The sequence below is a fragment of the Macaca nemestrina genome, chromosome 2 (assembly GCF_043159975.1).
Source record: "Macaca nemestrina isolate mMacNem1 chromosome 2, mMacNem.hap1, whole genome shotgun sequence".
Taxonomy (NCBI): Eukaryota; Metazoa; Chordata; class Mammalia; order Primates; family Cercopithecidae; genus Macaca; species Macaca nemestrina.
Window position 1 is genome coordinate 174,855,349 of NC_092126.1, and position 21,530 is coordinate 174,876,878.

The following is a 21,530-nucleotide window of genomic DNA, read 5'->3' on the forward strand; positions in this document are numbered from 1 at the left end:
GTCTTCTAAGGCCTGCTGAGGTTAAGTAAATTAGGTCAGACTGATACTAACTTGGTAATTGATATCAAGTTAGTGACAGTAAGTGATATTACCCTTAACAATTTGATAGTAATGTCGGGCGCAGTGGCTCACGCCTGTAATCCAGCACTTTGGGAGGCCGAGGCAGGCAGATCATGAGGTCAGGAGATCGAGACCATCCTGGCTAACATGGTGAGACCCCGTCTCTACTAAAAAATATTTTTAAAAAAATTAGCTGGGCGTGATAGTGGGCACCTGTGGTTCCAGCTACCCAGGAGGTTGAGGCAGGAGAATGGCGTGAACCCGGGAGGCAGAGAGTATAGTGAGCCGTGATCGCGCCACTGCACTCCAGCCTGGGGGACAGAGCAAGACTCTGTCTCAAAAAAAAAAACCAAAAAAACAAAATAACAACAATTTGATAGTAAGATTTAGAGAGCAGATGAAGTGTAAATAGCCAAGGGATTGTTGGTCTTTTAAAAATAGGTTAATATTTATTTAAAATATCTGCATATGTCTTATCCATTTTCTAATTGATCTCCTTAAGTTAATTTTATTCTTTTGACTATATTTCTTCTGAACTTGTGAATATAGTAACCAATAATTGTATACAAATTTAATTTCTCATAGTTACAGATAAAATATCCTAAATTTTAATGGAGAGGAAATAATTTAATGCGTATGTGAGAATTTTTCATATTAGTCTTACAGGAAACTGGCTTTTCTTTTATCTCTACAAATGTTCTGAGTGGTCTGGAGCAGATTCAGTACATGGAAAAATATTAGGTTGGTGCTGCTGGAACCTTGTCTTTTAAGGCCTGCTGAGGTTGAATAAATTAGGTCAAACTGACATAATTTATTAAGTAATTGCAGTCTTTCCATTACTTTTTTTTTTTTTTTTGAGATGGAGTCTCGGTCTGTCCCCCAGGCTGGAGTGCAGTGGTGCGATCTTGGCTCACTGTAACCTCTGCCTCCCAGGTTTAAGTGATTCTCCTGCCTCAGCCTCCTGAGTAGCTAGGATTATAGGTGCATGACACCACACCTGGCTAAGTTTTGTATTTTTAGTAGAGATGGGTTTCACCATGTTGTCAGGCTGGTCTCGAAATCCTGACGTCGTGATCCGTCCGCCTCAGCCTCCCAAAATGCTGGGATTATAGTTGTGAGCCACCGTGCCTGGCCTTTCCCTTACTTTTAATGGCAAAGACCACAATTACTTTTGCACCAACCTAATACCAGTGAATTTCATTCTGCCAACCCCACTTCACCCCAAATGACATCATTTTAGTACTCCTTATTACCTCTTTAAAAGAAGTTAAGTGAAAAATGAAATCAGGATATTTTGGGTTCATTAGTCCACCTGTGAATTAGGTCCACCTGTGAATAACATAAATCTCAAAACAACAATGGCTTAAATAAAACAGAAATTCATCTCTCACTTTAAAGAAGGCTGGAGATAGGTGGTCTAAGGCTGGGATGCTGTTCCAAGTGTTAGGAATTTAGCTCTTTTTATCCTATTTCTCTGCCATCCTCAGCCCATGCATTCTATCCTGTGATCTAATATTGCTATTCAGACTTCAGCCACCACATCTTTATTCCAGCTACAGGTAATGAGGAGCCAAAGAAAGGCAACACAAGCTACAGGAGGAACATTGTTCTAGCAGCTGTGCATCTGGTATTAAAGCGAAAAACATGCCAAAGTTAAGCAAGAGAGACTTTATTCAAGACTATTGTAATAGAGGAGAGAGATTGAACTCAACTCAGCCTCTGAGTTCAGGGTGAAACAAAGGGCTGGAGAGTTTTTAAGAGCGGGGTGGGGGTAATGGTAAGCCACCTGTGATTGCTAATTAGTCTTACCCACTATAAAAGAAAATTCTGACCTATCTCCATGACGGAAGGTAGGCTTTTGCCCTCCCACAGACTGGAGGATAAAGGCATTATCTTCTTTCAGAAATTACATTTCAAAGAGATGGTTTTCAGGTTTTTGAGAAAGACATTTCTGGGGGTAATCAAATAGGTTAAAAGCTTTTTGAGGAGACATATGCATTTGAAAGGGAGCCAAAAAAGAATTTGCAACAATGAGTTTGTTTTTTTAGTAAATACTTTAGGAAAACGCACAGGAAGAAATCTGTCTGAAGTTTAGTCAACCGGAGAAGTTAATGCTGTCTTGATCACCAGTTAAAAGTAAAGATTCTGTACTTAGGAAAAATGGGAGAATGGAAATTGGAGAAAAACTGATTTGGCCCAGTTTGCTTAAGTTTTTTTCTCTCTCAATACTTTGTAGAAAGACTAAAAGTAGAGTATTTAATTTAAAAATTAATTTTTCAAATGGTAGAATTTTTAGGTACCACTACTGCTTGTGTGGTTAAAAAAAAAAGAAAAAAGACAAAACAAAAAAAACAAAGGATATGGGAGACCCTTCCATTGTTCTAAAAATTCGTCCTGTAAAGTTAATTTGGGTTTGTAAAATAGAAGCGTTGTTAACTGACCTCTACCTATGTGAGCTATTTTCCCTTCCTTCTATCAACATGCTGAATCCTGACCCAGCGCAATAAACACCATGGCCTGTAACTATTCTTATAACCGGCTGAGTCTCTCCCACCACCAAAACTGCGTTTCCAAGGAGTGCATGGCGTTTGTTCCTGCACTTGATTATTCTGGCTCTACTTGTAATTACATAAGATAATTAATTGTTATGTGTCCTAATGAAATATGGGTGTGGAGGGAACTTTTCCTATGACAGTTAAGTTCACTGATTCCAAAGAATCAATAAACAGAATCGCTAAAAACAAATTACTGACAATTTAGGTAAGGGTGAGATAACTCTTGGAAGAAAAGTCTTGGAAAAGTCTTGGAAGAAAAGCCAAAAATCTTGAGGGATGCTGCAGTTAGATTTCATTAGAAATGTTTTTAAGTTCTGTAGACAGTGTTTTATGGACAATGATATTTATATAAGAAAAATAACATGGAACTCCAATCGTAGACCTACTCAAGGCAAGGCGTTGGCCCTATATCAAAAGTTAATGAATAAATGTTTATACATTTTAAATTTAAATGTTTATACATTTTAAATTTAAATGTTTATGGTACTTTAAAAATTTATTCCTCACTTGACCCAACTTTTTCAGTTAATCTACCAACTACGTTCTTAATCAATGCAGATGGAAGAAATAAACCTACTTAATTCTCAAGTGTTATGATGGATACTGACATCTGAAAAGACTTGTCCATTACATCAGAGGTGGCGAAGAATGCTGTTGATTGAGGTTCTTTTTCCATTCTCTTCCATTTTGGTCTAAATAACAAATGTTTCCCTGATTCCAAATGAGATAACTTTCATCCCCTACAGACAAAATTAGACAAAACTGGGCACAAAATTATGTTTTAGCTTCAATATTGGGATTTATTTATTTATTTTTTGTGAGTTAGTTTTGGGTTCTGTCTTTTATGGAGAGTGAATATGAGGTCACTGCAGGGAAAACCTCTTTCTTTATATACAAAACTGAAAAAGAAAAGGTAAGTCATTTTAAAGCAAGTGGCATTAATAAAATACTTTCCTGTAAAAACACTTTAATATGAAAATATTGTGGTAGATGTAAGTCTTAGTGTTTATTGAAAGCAACAAACTGTCATTTAAGTGGATTTATTGTTGGATTTTTCCTAAATTAGAAGGGCAGTTAGTGTGTACAAGCTGCCATAAATCGTCATTATTTTTAAGAATTGTTTTCAATTTGTTTTAGTTAGCCTCTTTTGATTTTAAATAACAGAAATGCAGGCACAGCACTTAAAGAGATTACTATTGTTAAATAGATAGGATGCAGGGATAATTAAGAAATAGGGTCCAAGAGCACTTAAACCCAACTCTAGAAATCAGCTATTCTACAGAGCAAGTAAGCAAGTCTAAGTCTAGACTTAGACTACCTATATTCAAATCCTGAGTCTACAGTTTATTTGTGTGACATCGGGCAAGTTACTTTTTATCAGTCTTGGTTTCTTCATCTTTAAGATTTGGACTTAATAGCATCTATCTGTCTTTTAGGGTGTTATGTGATTAAATTAAGAATGCAGGTAAGCACTTACCACAGTGTCTTACACTTAGCAAGTTCTCAATAAATATGACTCGTCATTGTCATGATTGTTATAGGATTAGTCTGATGAGTTACGGAGCTTTGAACTCCAGTCTCTGCCATCTTACTGTTAGTTTCTTCCCCTTGTACTTGTACTTGCTTTTCAAAGCCCCAATTCTATCTATGGTTTTTTTTATGTTGTTGTTCTGATCAGTATCCAGTCTCTTGTATCTAGATTGGTTCAAAGATGAATCTACTGTCTTCTTCCTATAATGTATTCCAACTAATATATGAAGGAATAACAGGACTAGAATATCATTTGGCAAGCTCCTAACGAAACAAATGATCTTGCCAGGTGTCAGCCAACTATGGCCTCTAGGCTACATCTGGCCTGCTTGTTTTTGTAAATAAAGTTTTACTGAAACTCAAAAAAAGGAGAATCTACTGTCTTGATTCAGGTACCCAGCCTTGGTGCAGTCAGCCACGACTTCCTAGGTAGTAGAAGCTGTGAGTGGGTGCAGAAGAGCACTTCAGAGGAGGTTAAAAAATTGCAAACAGCATTTAGAAGTGTACCTCTGTTGAATTTATATTCTGTCTTGTTCCTTTCTGTCAATGCTCTGTTTTTCTGTGTTAACATAAATTGTCTGTTCTGTTAATCAAATGACAAAACCTCAGAGAAAGATTTAAAGCATATGTCTAAACTAATCACCCTCCCTTTACTCTGCCAGAAGTAAGCCATTTAATACCAAAAGGAAATGAGTTATCCCTCCTATTCTGGAGATTTGAGTTCAACTTATTGGAACTTTAAAACATTATCAGTGAAAATCTCAAGACTTGGAATTCGTCTGTTTTCTAGTCATGATTTTTCTTTTTTCTTTTCCTCTGTACACATTTTTTTTTTTTTTTCCAGTTGAAATGTTAAGGCTTATAATGATACAGGCTAAGGAGCCATAATCTGAAAATCCAAAATCCAAAATGTTCCAAAATGGAAAACTTTTTCAGTGCCATGACTCCACAAGTGGAAAATTCCATACCTGACATTATGTGACGAATGCACAAGACTATTTACAAATATTACATAAAATGCCCCTCAAGCTATGTGTATATAAATGTAAATGAATATTCTGTTTAGGCTTAAGTTCCATTCCTAAGATACCTCACTACATATGAATAAATATTCCAAAATCTAAAAATCAGAAACACCTCTGATATTCATCCTGTATTCCTTCTGGAATATAAGCCCTGAGAACTGCCAAAGGCGAAGTATATATAGTCTGTAATAATTACATGATGCTCAGTAATTCATAGCTTACTCACATTTCAAATAGTCCTGCTTAGCTTATGGAATTATACTAAATTACACTAAAAATATACTATAGAATTACAGTAAAGTGGTAAGAATGCTTTGGATTTCTGCTTCTGGCAAAGAGAGAATAACATCCTAGATGTATCCTCCTACCTGAACATACTCTGCCAGCTGAAACAACTTAAAATCCAGACAAAGGAGATGAAAGTGTTACTTGACATACTGTTTCAGGCAATGAAGGACAAGAGTCCCTGAAAGATGGGAAACAAATGAGGTAAACCTTCCTATCACCCTATCTTATTTCCTGGAGAAAAGTTTCAGGCCTTGGAGCAGGTAGATTCCTCTAGTTAAAAGTCCATTGATCTCTTGAATTGAGGAGATGGAGCTCCAGTCAAGAGAATTCAAAAAGGCAGAATACTGGAGAGAAGGGAGCTGCGTGTAGAGAAAACTCTGGAGAAATGTGAAGAGTCGCCCTCAAGTATTCAGTTAAGTAGTGGTCAGTGCATGCAAGTGACAAAACTACCTGAACTTGGGGAAAAACCCACCTGAAACGAATAAAGAAAACAGTGCGCATGACTCACACATGGCTGGGAATAGTGTCGGTTTTCAACAGCTGAAGTGGAAAACCTCATAATTCATGAACAGTGGTACTAAGTACTAACGAGGATCTTTCCTCAGTAATAAACTAAATTTAACTTAGTCTAAAAGCTGCTCTGGCTTAATCTAACAAAATTTAAAAGCAAGATTCTAAATGATCAAATTGTGTTCAAGTAACTTGATAGTTTTCAGTTAGCTATGTAACTGAAAACAAACTACCAAGTTAGTTTTCAGTTACATAGCTCAAAAACATTTATAAGAATGCAAAAATATGCATCGCCAAATAAAGGAAAACGTACAGTATTTTCTGTCCAATCAAAAATCATCAGGCATTTAAAGAGGCAGAAAAATGTAACCCACAATGAGAAAAATAAATCACTTGAAACTCACTCAGAATGACAGATAATAAAATTAGCAGATTTTAAAAAGCATTAAAACAGTTGTTACAGCTGTATCCATAGGTTGAAGATGTTAGATGAGAGATTAAGTATGTTAGATAGAGACATGAAAGATGGGGGACAAAAGACCTAAACTAAATTTATAGAAAGAAAAACTAAGTTATCTGAGATTTAAAAAGTCCTGTGTAGGATTATGGCAGATTAGATCATTTAGAAGAAAAGATTCATAAACTTGAAGATGTAGCAAGAAAAACTATCCAAAATGAAATACAAAAAAGAATGAAATAAAATAAACAGATAAGTAAAATGTGGGACCATTTGCAAGTAATTGAAAAACTTGAAAATGAGGAGGGTCACAGAAAAAAAAATATTGGTCATTTCCCCCCCAAATTTGATGAAATCTATAAATACATATATCTAAGAAGCTCAACAAATTCCAAACACAAGACACTTGAAAAATAACCATACCTTGGCACATAATAATCAAATTAGAACCAGTAATAAGGAAAATCTTAATCAGAAAAATAACGTATATCATACGTAAGGACAAAGTATTAAAGTAGATGTTTCATCAGAAACAAAGTGAAAAGACAGTGAAGCAGTATTTTTTAATTACTGAAAGAAACATTGTCATCTCAACCTTGCTTTTTGTATCAATAAATTTTTTTAAAAAGTTATTAAAATTATTTAAACTCTGGTTTGGTTATCAGTGGGGTGCTATGCAGACATTAAAATTATGATATATAAGTGTATTTATATATCATTAAATACAACAGTGAAAATAAATCCACAATATATTGTTGAGTGAAAAGAAAGTTTAAGTAATGTGTACAAAAGAAACCACATTTTTGGTTAAAACAAAAAGAGAAACATCTGATATACATACATAAGCATGCCCAGAAAAATATTTAGAAGGATATATAGAAAGTTTCTCCAAGTGATTATCTCTGGCTAGTAGAATTTCTAAACTCTTTTTGATATTTGTTAGCTGTTGTAAGGAGCATGCATTAATTTGACAATTTTCAAAACGGTAAAGCTATCTTTGAGAAAAATACTTTGTAAGAAAATTATATTACTTCTCTTAGTAATGCATTTTAATGTCTCCTATACCTTTCAATTAGAAATTTATTTTAATTATGGGCTATTGCCCATTGGTGAGAAAGGAGAATTAAACCAAAACTGATTGGCCTTTATTTTTATTCTAACTTGTTCCAGAATACATTCATGCTTAAATTTTTAAAAAATTTCCCTAAGTATTAGGTATTGTGAATTTGTAATTTTGTTATCAGGCTCAATTTTCAAGTTGGGTTTTATTAAGTTTTAGTATATGTGCTGCCGAGGTGAGCACATTAATTTTTTACATTTTAGTAGTAAAGCATTTTTAAAGTTATTTGAAATACTGATTTTCACAGCATTACGTTTGGCATGCATAAGTGTAAGCTCTGAATAAGAGGTAAGCCACCATCCCATCAACAAATGATCAGGTCATCACCCTGCCGCCAAGTCCTTCTGTGTCCTCTGAGGATCTTGTTTTCTTAGCAACCATCTTCAATAGGAGCCAAATCATTGAGCTAGATCATGGCCCAGCTAGTTTATAGGTTCTCTCTTAGCACGGATCAATCCAAACAGTCTGATGGGATCATCATGAATGTTTTCCTCTACTGCCTGACTTTCTGGAGAGAAACTGTCTACTAAGGTGGTCTTAGAAACGCTGGCATCTATTGCATGTAGTTGCTCATGTCCATCCTTGTCTGAGAAATGAGAATTTTGTTTTCTGGGCTTTCTGCGCTTCCCCTTAATGCTGTGATCGAGTGAGGCGTAGCACATCTGTGTTTCATTGGTTGCCTAAAAGAAAGGGATGTTAATTTTTCATTGTTAGCCTGGTCTTTAGCTTGACTTCTGGAAATTTCTATGGTGAATGAAAACCAAGTAACTTGTTTTCTAGGCCTCACCTACCTTGTTTTGCCAAATTTGTCAGTACAAAAAACAAAAACAAACAGAACAGAAAACTATAGTCAGCCAACATATTGAGTTGAAAAAGTGCTTAGATGAAACTTTTTCCTAGATTTTTATTTCTGTCTTATACTCTAACTGTACATGAACATTTTAGGTTGATTCTTACCTGCCTCTACCTCCACCTCCACCTAAGGCAGTTCTGGCTCTGTGTGGCTCTTACCAAGTAACAATAATCCAGTTTATTAAAGTAGGAATAAGCATGATAGGAAGGAGTTTACCAAATCACAAGGTCTACTTTAGAAGTACCTAACAATTGGTCATTTAATGGTACATAAAAGTCCCCAATCTTTCTACATTTTTAAGATTCAGAAGTATAAAGATAACCATATTCACTTACATGATGGATATCTGGCAAATAACTAAATTTCTTATCTTTCCCTATTATTTTCTTATCTGGCTTCCCCAGCTCCCTTTGGAGCTCATTTGGGTTGGTCTTGGAGATATCCATTCACATCCAAGAGGGCCCAATGGGCTTCTCTGGACTAGACCTGGGTGAATACTAAAGAAAGACAGGAAACTAGGCTATCTAGGGGAGGCAACATACTAAAGGCGAGACCTTGAATTTGGCATTGGAAAGACTACAGCTGAATCCCAGCTCTGCCATACACTGATCATGGGATCTTGGTCAGGTTTTTAAAACTATTCTGAGCCTCAATTTTCTTGCCTAGAAAATGCAAATCATCATAGTGTGGTTATGGTTAGTACATAGAGATAATGTACATGGAAGCTATAACTACTGTCCAAAAGTAAGGTAGCATTGTAATTATGAAAAGTTGTAGACTAAAACTTTAAGATAGCCATTGAACAAAACAAAGATTTATGTATTAAGCATTACTCTTTAAGACTGGGCCAAAATTGTATTGATTTGCAGGGATAGAGTGAAGAAATAACATTTGGATTAACAACATTTCTATTGCATAAGTAAGCATCTCCCCATTGGCACTTGTTTTCATGCTAAGAGTGAAACGTTTTATACTCTCTGCCAGATAGAAAAAATCATCCTATTTATACCCCCTGCTTTGTATATGTGTGTGTGTGTGTGTGTGTGTGTGCGTGCATGTTTTTTGAGATGGAGTTTCGCTCTTGTTGCCCAGGCTGGAGTGTAGTGGTGCGATCTCGGCTCACTGCAACTTCTGCCTCCCAGGTTCAAGCAATTCTCCTGCCTCAGCCTCCCAAGTAGCTGGGATTACAGGTGCCCACCACCACACCCAGCTAATTTTTGTATTTTTAGTAGAGACGGAGTTTCGCCATGTTGGTCAGGCTGGTCTCGAACGCTTGACCTCAGGTGATCTGCCCGCCTCGGCCTCCCAAAGTGCTGGGATTACAGGTATGAGTCACCGCGCTGAGCCGTGTGATTTTTTTGTTGTCGTTTTTTGTCTAGCTTTTTATTCTTAAAATCCTCATTTCTGGAAAAACTGTAATAGCTGCCTAACTGGATCCATGCTCTATTTTCTTCCCACTGCCATATACTGTCGTCAAGTTATTTCTAATTTAATCTCAACCTGTTTTCTTTATTTATAAGTGAAAACATTCCAAATAATGCATGTGTGGTCAACACTTGGTCAACTTTATCAAGTGCTACAGAGTTAAAGAATGTGAGTCCTAAGAAAGGAAAATAAATTGTATGTTTAATAGTCACTGGAGACTTCCACATTGCAGTGTTAGTTAAGTGCATGGGTGGAAAACACATAGCCAGGGTAAATGAATGTCTATCTATCAAAAGAAATCAAAACAATAGAGGAAGAAGCTAAGAATCCGTTTAAAAATTAGAAGGAAAAACAGTTCAAGTAAGGTTTTTTTTTTTTTTTTTTTTTTAATATTGGAGGGATTTTCACATATTGGTAGGCAAACAATAATGATTCATTTAAAAAATGGGAACTGGAGAAAAATTAGATAATTGAAAGTACAAGATCCTGAAATAATTAGGAGAAAGGGTCAAGATCATGAATAAGAGCATTGGCTTTGGAAAGGAGAGAGGATGCCTCTGGAGGAGGAAAAGATTGATTAGAGATTTGGACACGAAGAGAAGAGGAGCAAGCTCACACTTGTGTTTTTCAAATGCTTTAGGATTTGGGAACTCTTGTGAACTAACTTTATTACTAGGCTTTCTGATTAACTCTTCCTAGTTAATAGAAGACTGAGATACTAAAATTACAATTTCTGAACTGTACACATCATTTTCAAAGGCCAAGGGGCCTATTTACATTTTTTCCAATGAAGAAACACTTTGTCTATCAAGCTTTATGCATAATATCCTAGATTTTGACCAAAGTAACAAAGTAAGCATTGTAGTAGCAAACTGGGTAGTGTTTTTTTATGATAATAATCACTGTAGTGAAATGAAATTGAGCAAATACAAAGAGATTACCTCTAATTTGTGAAACTAAATTTATGAGAATAGTATAATAGAAAAGAGTAATTTTATTGGAAATACCTTTAAATATATAATTTATAAAAAATCAGACTTTAAAGACATTTTAAGGCTTTGCATAATTTTCACTTGAGTGAAAGCCAGATGCAGCTCAAATAAAGCTACCCTGTACAATTGACGTGTATGAAATAGTAACTTCTATTCAGAATTCTCAATACTTTTGTAACTAAAGTGCTGTGAATCTCTAAACTTCAGATTATATAGTGTATTTTAACCTTATTTGAGAGGTTTTCTTTTTATTATCATGGATTTAGCAAATCATATTATATCATGCAGGTTTTCCATATGTTTATCTAAACTATATTTTATAATTAACTAAACATTAGATGACAGATTTGGTGACTATATTTTTCCCAAACCCTACTACATCTTGGTTTCTTAGTTAAAAAATATTCGGCCAGGTGCGGTGGCTCACCCTGGTAATCCCAGCACTTTGGGAGGCCGAGGCAGGTGGATCACTGGGGTCAGGAGTTTGCAACCAGCCTGACCAACATGGTGAAACCCTGTCTCTACTAAAAATACAAAAATTAGCTGGGCATGGTGGCAGGCACCTGTAATCCCAGCTACTTGGGAGGCTGAGGCAGGAGAATCTCTTGAATCTGGGAGGCAGAGTTGCAGTGAGCTGAGACTGTGCCATTACACTCCAGCCTGGGCAACAAAGAGCAAAACTCTGTCTCAAAAAAAAAAAAAAAAGTTTAAAAATCTGATTTATTAGGGGATTTATCTGAAGAAAAAGAGCAAACTTCTACTTCACTGGGAAATTTTCAAGATGTGAGTCATTTTAGGGAAGAGAATGTTCTGTAAGATAGGACTAAGTTTGGATTCTGTCTACTTACTTAGTACCTAAGTGTTCTAGGGCAAGTTTTCATCCTTTGTGAGCATTTGTCAAATGGGAATGATAATGCTGCCTCCCTCATAGGAATCTAAGGAGATAATGCACATAAAGCACATAATACAATACATAAAAATTGCTTAGGAAATGCTGGTTCTATTACTATGTCTAGGCAGTAACAAGACAGGATCTGAGAGGAGAAGAAAGACTATTTTAATTGAAATGTGTAGCATTTCAAGAGCATGTAGGCTAAAAATTTCTAATGGCTTTTAGTAAAGTTAGAACTAAAACTGAAGAGGTTGAACAAATTGTGGTAGGAAAAAGAGAAACTAGCCATTTCTTCCTGTTTTTTTATGTTTCTCTTTACGTTTTTGTCCTGCCTACCTCCACATAAACTGTGTATATTTTGCAATCTCTTGCGGTAAGACCACAGCCATAGGACTTGCATTAAAATTGAAAGTCATTTGCCTTTTAAAATAGGGATATGATGTTTTGTATCTAGCTAATTTATCTTATAACTAAAGGTCTCCCTCTCCCTACCCCAGCTCTGTCTTTTGAATTTCTGACATTTAGGTCTTGTAAGCATTATCCATGTGTCAACTTCTGTATGATATGATCTCTGTGATACACACAAAATTTTCAATCAGAAAGAAAAAGCTTAATAGATTGCCTTTGTGATTGTGTACAATTTTAAAATCTATTGCCTTTGTGATTGTGTACAATTTTGACTCTTGGAATATGGTTTGAGTTCTGTTTACATGATTCTGAGTTAGAGTCAGTTCCCAGAACTTGATACCCGATTGATTGCAAAATTTCTAACAGGCTATTTCAGATGTGTATCATAATGTACTACTCTTATGCTCTTGAAATGTGCAAATATGGAAACAGAAAACAAAATTCACCTGTGCAGATGGGGTGGCTTCGTGCCTTTCATTTACAGATTTCTCTGGTCGGGCTTTCATTTGTTCATAGCAATTTTCATCCATTGGTTCTTGGGAATTAAAAAGATTGTGACTCATGATAGAAAATTTAAAAATACTAGTATGAATAAAAATACATGATCTAAACAACATTTGACTGTAAATATTAACTGCCCAAGAATTACTTAACTAGTGTTTTTGGTGGAGATACAAAGAAGTAAGGAAGCCCAAACTGTTACCTGCAGATTAAGCCGTGAAGTCTCTTGAGCTACAGGGTTAGTAAGATAAAAATAAATCCTTGGCATAAGAACTAGATCATATGAATTTTCTTGTACCATTGCAGGACTTGACAGTCTTAAACTACCATTTAAATGTTATAGAGATCTCACAAGTTAAAGGATTGCCTGTACTCTCTATTTAAGATAGACTGCAAATGGTGCATGGTGCCAAAAAGCACAGTACACATACATCGGTGATTACAATTTTGAAATTCATTCCTTGAGTAAGGAGTTTTACTCAGGGACGTTTCAAGTCCAACATCCTCATTTTGAAAAAGAAGGTTTATATTATGACTTTTGTCCCATCAATCAGTGACAGGACATCTCAGTCAGACTGCCTAAGGGTCTGGGACTGCACAATGCTTGTCCTTAGTATTTGGGGCTTTTGTACAGTGTTCAGCAGCCAGCAGATCTGTACTCATTTCATCCTACAGGATGAATCATCCATACCTTTTTGAATCATCCATACCTTTCTTCCCCCAGATATGTCCATTTAAAAGGAAGAAGAAAGTGAAGTAGTGACTCATTGAATGACCAGTAACCTGGCAGAAATGTGGATGGTACCAGTTTGACCCTCAGAGAGAAAAAGATATATTTACTATAACAAAAGCAACTTAATAATCATTGAGCTCTTTTTGAAAAGCAACACCCTGAGAAAGGGTATGTAGAGTGGTGTTTCTCAAATCGTGGTCCATGGAAAATCTGCATCAGAATCACCTGGGATGTTAAGTAGCAGATCTCTAAGCCTTAGCCTGGACCTGCTAAATCAGAATGAGTGCAAGTGGCACCTGGGCTCACTTAAGTATGGAAGTAACAAGTATGATGGGTTTAGAGTCATCAGAATACATAAGAATTTGAGTAGTCAAATATTACAGGTGGCCAACAAGATTCTCCAAAGTGAAATGGGGACAAATTATCGAGCACTAGAGGGCACTCTACAATGAAAGGAAAGATAAAAATAAATTTTTGAATCATACAAAAGAGAATTCCCACATTTCTAACTTTAGTATGATTCCATAGTGCTTTAATACATAGATTTTTAGATAAATTTTGTACATTACTTGATGTCTCTGTGTTTAAAACTTGGAGTTCAATAGGATTTAACCCCTAAGTCTCCTCTAATGTATTGAATGAGTACTTGCAGGGAAAGGCTGGTAGCTTCTATCTTCTATCATCAGAACTCTAGGATCAGACCAAGGTTATCTGTTTTGAGAAATGTAGGGATGTTTAGGTGTCCGGGATGATACAAGTGATAAGGGATGCTGGGAATTCAAGAGCACTTATTACATATGAACAAAATAAATATATAAATCACTCAGCAACAATTTGGTTCTTCTTTCTCCCACCTGCCATCAATCCAGCCCTACATTCTCTATTTAAAATATGAGAAACCAAGGAAACTGTTCATTGTTCCATGCTATTCACTATACATTTGCTTTTGTATACTGAGCACAAAGCACTGTTTCTGTGGACAACTTTCTGTCCTAGAAATAGCTTTATTTCATAGAATTCGGTGTGTGTCGAAATTCATGGTAATAGAGTCTTCCTGTATTCTCAAGACTACTAGAGTGAAATGAAGAGAATGTAGAAAAACAGGATGTTGATTTAGAGTGGCTATTGTAATACAGCTTACAATATGCAGCTTTGGAAATATGGCCTAATTAATATACCAAAAGTACTTGAATTGATGGTTACCACTGGGATAGCTAAGTGTGATTGTGATTTTTTTAAAGTGCTACTTAAATTATTTTGTGAAACCAAGTGTGATTTACTTGATTTATTTATAAATTTAATTTATGGAAAACTTACCTGAAATCATATCATCTAAGTTACCATAAATTGGTGCATCTTCAATATAATACTCATCATCCCTATAACAAGGAAAAATAATTTACCTTATTAGATTCCACTTTTCACATAATTCATAACTGATTTCTCAGCTAAATTCAATATTAAGTGAACTATTGCCTATTCTTGGTTACCCCCAGCCAACCACGGTAGGTGTGTTCCTGTGCAAGTGAGTGAACACATGCCTGCATGTATGTATGTGTATGTGTGTTTCGTGTAAATTTAAAAAGTTGGTTTTTGGACCTTCTTACAGGGAATAATGATAGCAAATACTTATTCAATAGTAACTGTGTATTAGGTGCTACATCGAGTATATGTCATATGTTTGTTCATTTAATTCTCTCAATTCCAACATAAGTGCTATATCATCCCCCGTAGGCAGATAAGAAATCTGAGGCACAGAGAGGTTATATCACTTGTTCAAGATTACAAGACTAATAAGGAGCAGAACTGGAATTAGAACCCAGGTAATCCATGCTCTTTATTGTACAATGTACTGCCTCTTTACTCACCCAGAATATCAGTCCAAACAGTCTCTTAAAATTATGTTTTCTGAGTATTACAGACTGAGGTTAGCAGATGCAATAAAATGATTGATCACCTATTATGTCCAGATGCTGAGTTAGGTGTTTTACATACATTATATCAAAAACTCACAGAGAAAATTCTCCAAAAGTAGTAGTATTCTTCCCTGCTTTACACAGCAGAACCCTGAGATTCACACAAATTAATTTACTCTCCCTAGGCTTATCTCAACTGTCAGCAACAACTACCAATTATGAAACTTTTCTCTACGCAAGTGCTCATTCAACCCTCAGGACAATAATATTTTTATCCCTATTGTGCATATAAGGTATTTGCAACTCATAGAGGTTAATGACATTGTCCACGGATACACAGTAACTGGAAGTGCTAGGATTGTACAGCAAGTTTAGTCCTAAAGCCCTGTGCTCAGTCCACATCATGAGGAAGTTATTCAGAGGGTGATACAATTCAAAGGCTCTAGGGAAACAGTCTAGATACTATACAGGGACCATAGTTTTATGTCTCCCCCTCCCCCAAGTCAAGAGAACTGACAGGAATACACAGCTATTTGCTCTTGCTAGCTGATTAAAGTTCCTTCCAGCCTCACGTGAGTAATGCTATTAGAATTACAGTATACATCCTACCATTGTCACCAGACTGTCATTCTACCAATGTCATCCTACCATTGATGATGGCCCTAGTGACCAGATTTCACCATGGCAGTCTGGGAACTGAGGAACTTATCAGGTGGTGAGAGTGGCATTTCATAAAATAGTACCAACTGCTTTAACTTTGAGATAACATGTCACTGAAAGCTGGAGGGAATTTCATCAAAAGAAAAACAAAAGGACTCTTATCTCAAGGCATAACAGCTGTATTACTCCCCATGCTACTGAAAAAAAGACAGAGTATATGTAAATAGTAAGTAGGTAATAAAAAATAATAACAGTTCAAATGATACCTGTATGAAATGTCTTGAAAAGCTCAGACATGGGCATACACTTCACTCATCTGATAACAAAGGAACTCATCTGTAACCTTTTTTCCGTCCGGTAATTCAATATAGCTTAATATTTGGATATCAAGTAGTCCCTGCTCATGAGTTTTCTCCATGCCAAGAATATAATAGCAAAAGGTGAAGAATTTTTAATAAGACAATCCATCCATTTTCCTAGCCCACATAGATAGCAGATACAACTTGCAAATGATAAATCATGTCCAGAAAATGAATATTGTTTTATTCCCATGAATGAAAATAAGATATGATTTATAATGCAGTGTCCTGTGTCTACAGGCCCATCTCAAATGATTCATCATCTCAAATAAACTATTATTCAGGAGCAACTGCCTAACAAACAAATTAAAAAATATATTCTTGCCAATGCCAAATAGCTCCAGCCTGTTGTAAATGTGTAATAAACCTCAGGAGCAAATGTGTGGCAGTGTTTTATGTGGATGATTAATTACTTTTAAAAATAAATTAATAATTGAACTCATATCTGAGAGGCTAGTGTGCCTCTGAGTTTTCAGCCAGATCAGACTCTCCATTGTTCTGAACATGCCTGAAATAATTCTCTAACCAATTAGTACATTTACTGACACTCCAAAATTAAGAAAAATACATTAATTGTATCTATTACTATGGTCCAGACTCTGTGCTTTCATTTATATTTTTTCTAGTTCCTATTTTTTACATTTTATATTTATATTTATTATTTATTAGGTCTTTCATAAAATTCCTCAAGTAGTTTGCGATCCAAGTCCATTTAAATAACTAAATTCAAATTTAAAAAAAATCTGGCGTGAACCCAGGAGGCAGAGATTGCAGTAAGCCGATGCTGCGCCACTGCACTCCAACCTGGGAGTCAGAGAGAGACTCTGCCTCAAAAAAAAAAAAAAAAAAAAAAAAAAAATCACTACTTTTACCTGATCACCTTGGACTTAAATTCTCTGTTTAGATTGTCTTACTTAAAAAATGAGAATATTAAACTAGTTGATCTCTATTGTTCTTTTCAGCTCCCAAGTTCTAGAATACAAATGCAGGATTCCAACATCCAAATAAAATTGAAAGACTTTGTCACAAAATTAAATAAATCTATTTTAAGGGTCTGAGAAGTTGCCAGATATGGGAAAGGACAAGCTTCGGGATATATCAGAAGTTGGTTTTGGTAATTGCTAACCTGACTTGCTTCATAGTTGTTACTCTGAATAGGCGAAGATGTAAGCTTGGGCCCTGAAAGCATGTAGATGTTTAAAGCCATGAGAGAGGATGACATTATTTATGGAATGAGGCCCTGGGCACTCTGATGTTCAAGATTCAGAAACCAGCAAAGGAGAAGGGGCTGCTGGTAAGAGAAGAGGAAAACCAAAGAGGGAGGTGGCTCAGAGCCCAGAGAATCAGGTGTTTCAAGTAGAGAGTGTCAGGGTGTCAAATGCTGCAGAGGGACTCAGCAAGCTGAAACCGAGATTTGATCATGGTAACCTTGGCAAGAGCAGAGCCGGTGTATTAGTGAGGACCTATGGCATACAGTAGGTTCAAGAAAGAAGAGGAAGAAAAGCCAGCAAATATGGAGAGAATATAGAGGGAACTTTCAAGTTTTCTTGTAAAAGAGAAAAGAGCAGTGAAGAGGTAGTTGTAAGACAATCTAGTTTTTTTTCTGGTTTTTGTTTGTTCGTTTTTTTTTTTTTAGATGGAGTCTTGCTCTGTCGCCCAGGCTGGAGTGCAGTGGTGTGATCTTGGATCACTGCAACCTCCGCCTCCCGGGTTCAAGTGATTCTCCTGAGTAGCTGGGACTACAGGCGCATGACACCATGCCCAGCAAATTTTTGTATTTTTAGTAGAGACAGAGTTTCACTATGTTGGCCAGGATGGTCTCAATCTCTTGACCTCATGATCTGCCCACTTCAGCCTCCCAAAGTGCTGAGATTATAGGCATGAGCTACCACACAATCTAGTTTCAAGGAGATGGTTGGTTTTTTAAATGTATAAACAATACAGTCTGTTTATATATTGGTAGGAATGATACAAAAGGGACAGAAAAAGTAACAATGCAGAAGAAAAAAGGAAACGTTGGCAGAGTGATGCATAGATGCTTATTACATTTTTGCTTTCTCTGGCATGGGCTGTGATATGGGTGTAGATGTCTTGAACTTGGTGTAGGAGGGCACCAAATAGAGAACCCTGATCCAGAGGAAGAGTGTAAACCCTAGCACTATTTCGTGTGACTGAGGCTGAGAAGCGAATCCAGCAGTGTTGTCTCTGAAGTGATTGTTAATGGATGCTCACAGCCATGATACCCAACACTAAATTCTCATTCTGTTGATTAGTGTTCAAGTGCCTCTCTAATATGCGTATTTCTTTATAAAGTCTGTTAAGCACAATGAGTTCACATTCCCACTGCTTTAGAGCACTTCAAAAGAAGGGTCTTTTGCCAAAGTTTGGCAGAAAAGATACTGGAAAGAACTGCCAGCATGATGATTTCTAAAATGACAGAGAATCCAAGAGCAGTGACGGAGCTAGAGGTGACAAGGGGGCAGCCAAGAATAAGGTTTGGGGAACCCCGAGATTCTCAGAATTACTTAGGAAAGGGACCAGAGTTCTTGCAGTTATACAGGGTTGGGGCTTGGGGTATGATTATTTGTACATTGAAACAAACAGGAGGCTGGAAGACATAGAGACACGTCTTCTGGGTCCACTGAAGGCCTCAACTGCATAGCCACTTGGACGTCTGAGATGTCAGGGAAAGGCGCCCAAGAGTTCTGTTGTCATCAGGATTTTCAACCTTGAGAACAGGTCAAGAGGACAGATGAGACTAGTTATATTTAGGTAGCATAGTTAGCAAAGAAGGGAAATACAGAAGATCCCCACCCTGCAGAGCTCCAGAAAATCAAGAAATCACCTGAAAGTAGAAGAGTAGCTGAGCTGAATTAATGTTTTATGATAAAAGCACCTCCAGTGTCCCCCAGAAGCAGTTCATGAAAAGCTGCTGGAAATGTGTCCTAAGCTTTTTGAGAGAGACCCTGAAAACTGAGGAGTCATGATAAGCTTAATGTAATTGTGAACCTGACCTGCTTTCTTGAATTAGGGTGTGAACATACTGCAAGTGGGCAGGAATTTTCAGAGACATTAATTTTTATTCAATAAAGCGGCAGCTTTTTAGTCAAGTACGCTCCATAAATAAAGTATTATATTACAAACCTTATTCTTCAAATGATAAAACCAAATTTCACCAATGCTCATTTCCCCCAAGACTGCGAATCCACTAATTCCAAGTCTGTTTAAAATCCAGAATTGCCTGGATCTCAGACCCATGATAGTCTCACAGTGTTATCCTTCCAATACAAACCAAAAGACAAGAATTATGTTTTAAATGAGAAAGAAAGTGACCCAAGGATAAATAGCAGAAAGTGTGTATTTGACTTTCTGCTTGATTTAAACGCTACGGTCTCCTTAAAGTGATCATGTTTCTGACCTACTATTGCAGGAAGGGCAGGGAATGGGGAAACAGAGAAATACAATGAGAGAAGCAATTCCTTTCCCTTCCAACATATGCCAATATTGAACAGGAGTGGGGAGAGAGTGCAACAGAGAACTCAGTGCGATGGAAGTTTATTTCCTTCCTCTGTGGCCACAAATGATGTTGGAACTGAAGAGGCATCAGTAATGCAAGCCCCACCTAAGAAACATAGACCTTATTTTCACTTGCCCTGTTTTAACATTTAATGGATTGAGATAGTTTTTAGTTTGCTTATTGATTTGTTTGTGGAGTTTCCATGTCCCTTTACAAAAGTGATTTTGGTTCCCAAACCACATAATCAAGAGAAATAGGCAAAATATAAAGTATATACATAAACTTGTGAATTAAAATATCAACCCTTTTATATAGAAAAAATTTGCATTGTATATTCAAATTTTGCCTAACTGGAGATTTGTTACAATAGACAATAGACTATTTTATAAATCCTTAAGGAAAAGATTCATGCCTTTCCATCTTTGTATCTTTGTTGTTGCAGGACAGTTATCTGAGTGACTTTACATCAAACTGGCCCTTCCTTTCTCACTTCTAATTTTTAAAAATAACTGGAGAATGTGCTGGAAATGCAACCTTCAGAGATAAAGAAGAATCGGCTGGAACAGCCTAGGTTCTATTCTAGTCTTCTCATAGAAACAGGATATCCTTCAGTGCTTTAGTCCAGCATATCATGTTGCCCCTTAGGGATAAACCCAAAGGTGGGCTGCTTTCTGGGGTCCTTCAGTTGCAGTGCAGGTGGGGAACAGGAAGATGAGTTTCCATCCACCTTGGGCAGCTTTTCTGAATCTTGGGGAACTAGCTCCTAATGTGTCTTAGACTTTGGTTGTCCTTTGCTGAGTATCGGTAAGTAATAAGCTCACTTTATGTAACTCATTGTGTGTTTTGTCTCACCAGGCTCAGGCAAAGTAGTAAATGTGCAACCCAAGACACAGTGGGCTGAAGCGCTCAGACCCCTATTCCTGGTGGTTGGCATAATAATGACCCTTTGCTATTTTACATCCTCCCTTGGGATTGGTAATCAGCAAACTTACTTTGCAATTGTCTAGCACAGTGCCTATTTGTTGAGTGAATATTTATTGAATGAATAAATGCTATAAAAGCTTCTTTTTTACATTTGCCCTACAGCTAAGAGCCTGATTGCTTTGAGGCAGGTATTTTACCAATTTTCCCTCATTCCTCCCATCCTAATTCCTAAACCACCAACCTAATTTAGCTAAATAGTCAAATCATAAGACTTTCTATCACATTGCATCTTAATTGCCCTGCAAATTACAAGTATTAAATAGATCATCAAAGAGATTAGCATTTACTGTGTGGTTATACAGGATTTTCATCATTATGTGTTGTAAAAAGAAACCAAAAGAGCGATAAGCAAATCATTCTTGATATAAACTAATGACTTGAAAATTATCTAATGTTAAAGAATTCAATGTTAAGAGTAGTCGTAAAAGCAGATTTTGTGTGTGAGGGGGTGTGCCTGCAGCCCAGATCTTATACTTGCTGGAGAAATTTTCACATGGAAAAAGAATTAAAAAAAAAAAAAGACCTTTAAGAGACAAAAAAGGCTTATGATCTTATCCTACCCAGTGAGAAAGCTCTGTGTTTTTCAAAGACCTTTCAGTCTACCATTTCAGAAAGGTCTTGAAGAGCCCTCTAGGAAATTCTCTTTATTTAGATTTTTTTTTTTTACTCCTAAAACAGAAATCTCCAATATATTGACATATCTGGGTCAGAATATACTATTCAAAAAAAGTAAAATTTCTTTACT

The 21,530-nt window shown here is 36.4% G+C and overlaps 1 protein-coding gene across 1 annotated transcript in view; it reads right to left on the reverse strand.

Annotated features, from left to right (window-relative positions):
• Positions 1 to 7,548: 7,548 nt before the first annotated feature.
• The window catches only part of LOC105477559 (T cell receptor associated transmembrane adaptor 1), a 31,090-nt gene continuing 17,108 nt past the window's right edge, over positions 7,549 to 21,530 (reverse strand). Inside the window, exons 4-6 of the mRNA XM_011734121.2 lie at positions 14,667 to 14,728; positions 12,562 to 12,650; positions 7,549 to 8,225 (exon numbers count right to left, since the gene is read on the reverse strand). Of these exons, the coding sequence (XP_011732423.1) occupies positions 7,968 to 8,225; positions 12,562 to 12,650; positions 14,667 to 14,728 (409 nt within the window). The 3' untranslated portion in view covers positions 7,549 to 7,967. The remainder of the gene's footprint in view (positions 8,226 to 12,561; positions 12,651 to 14,666; positions 14,729 to 21,530) is intronic.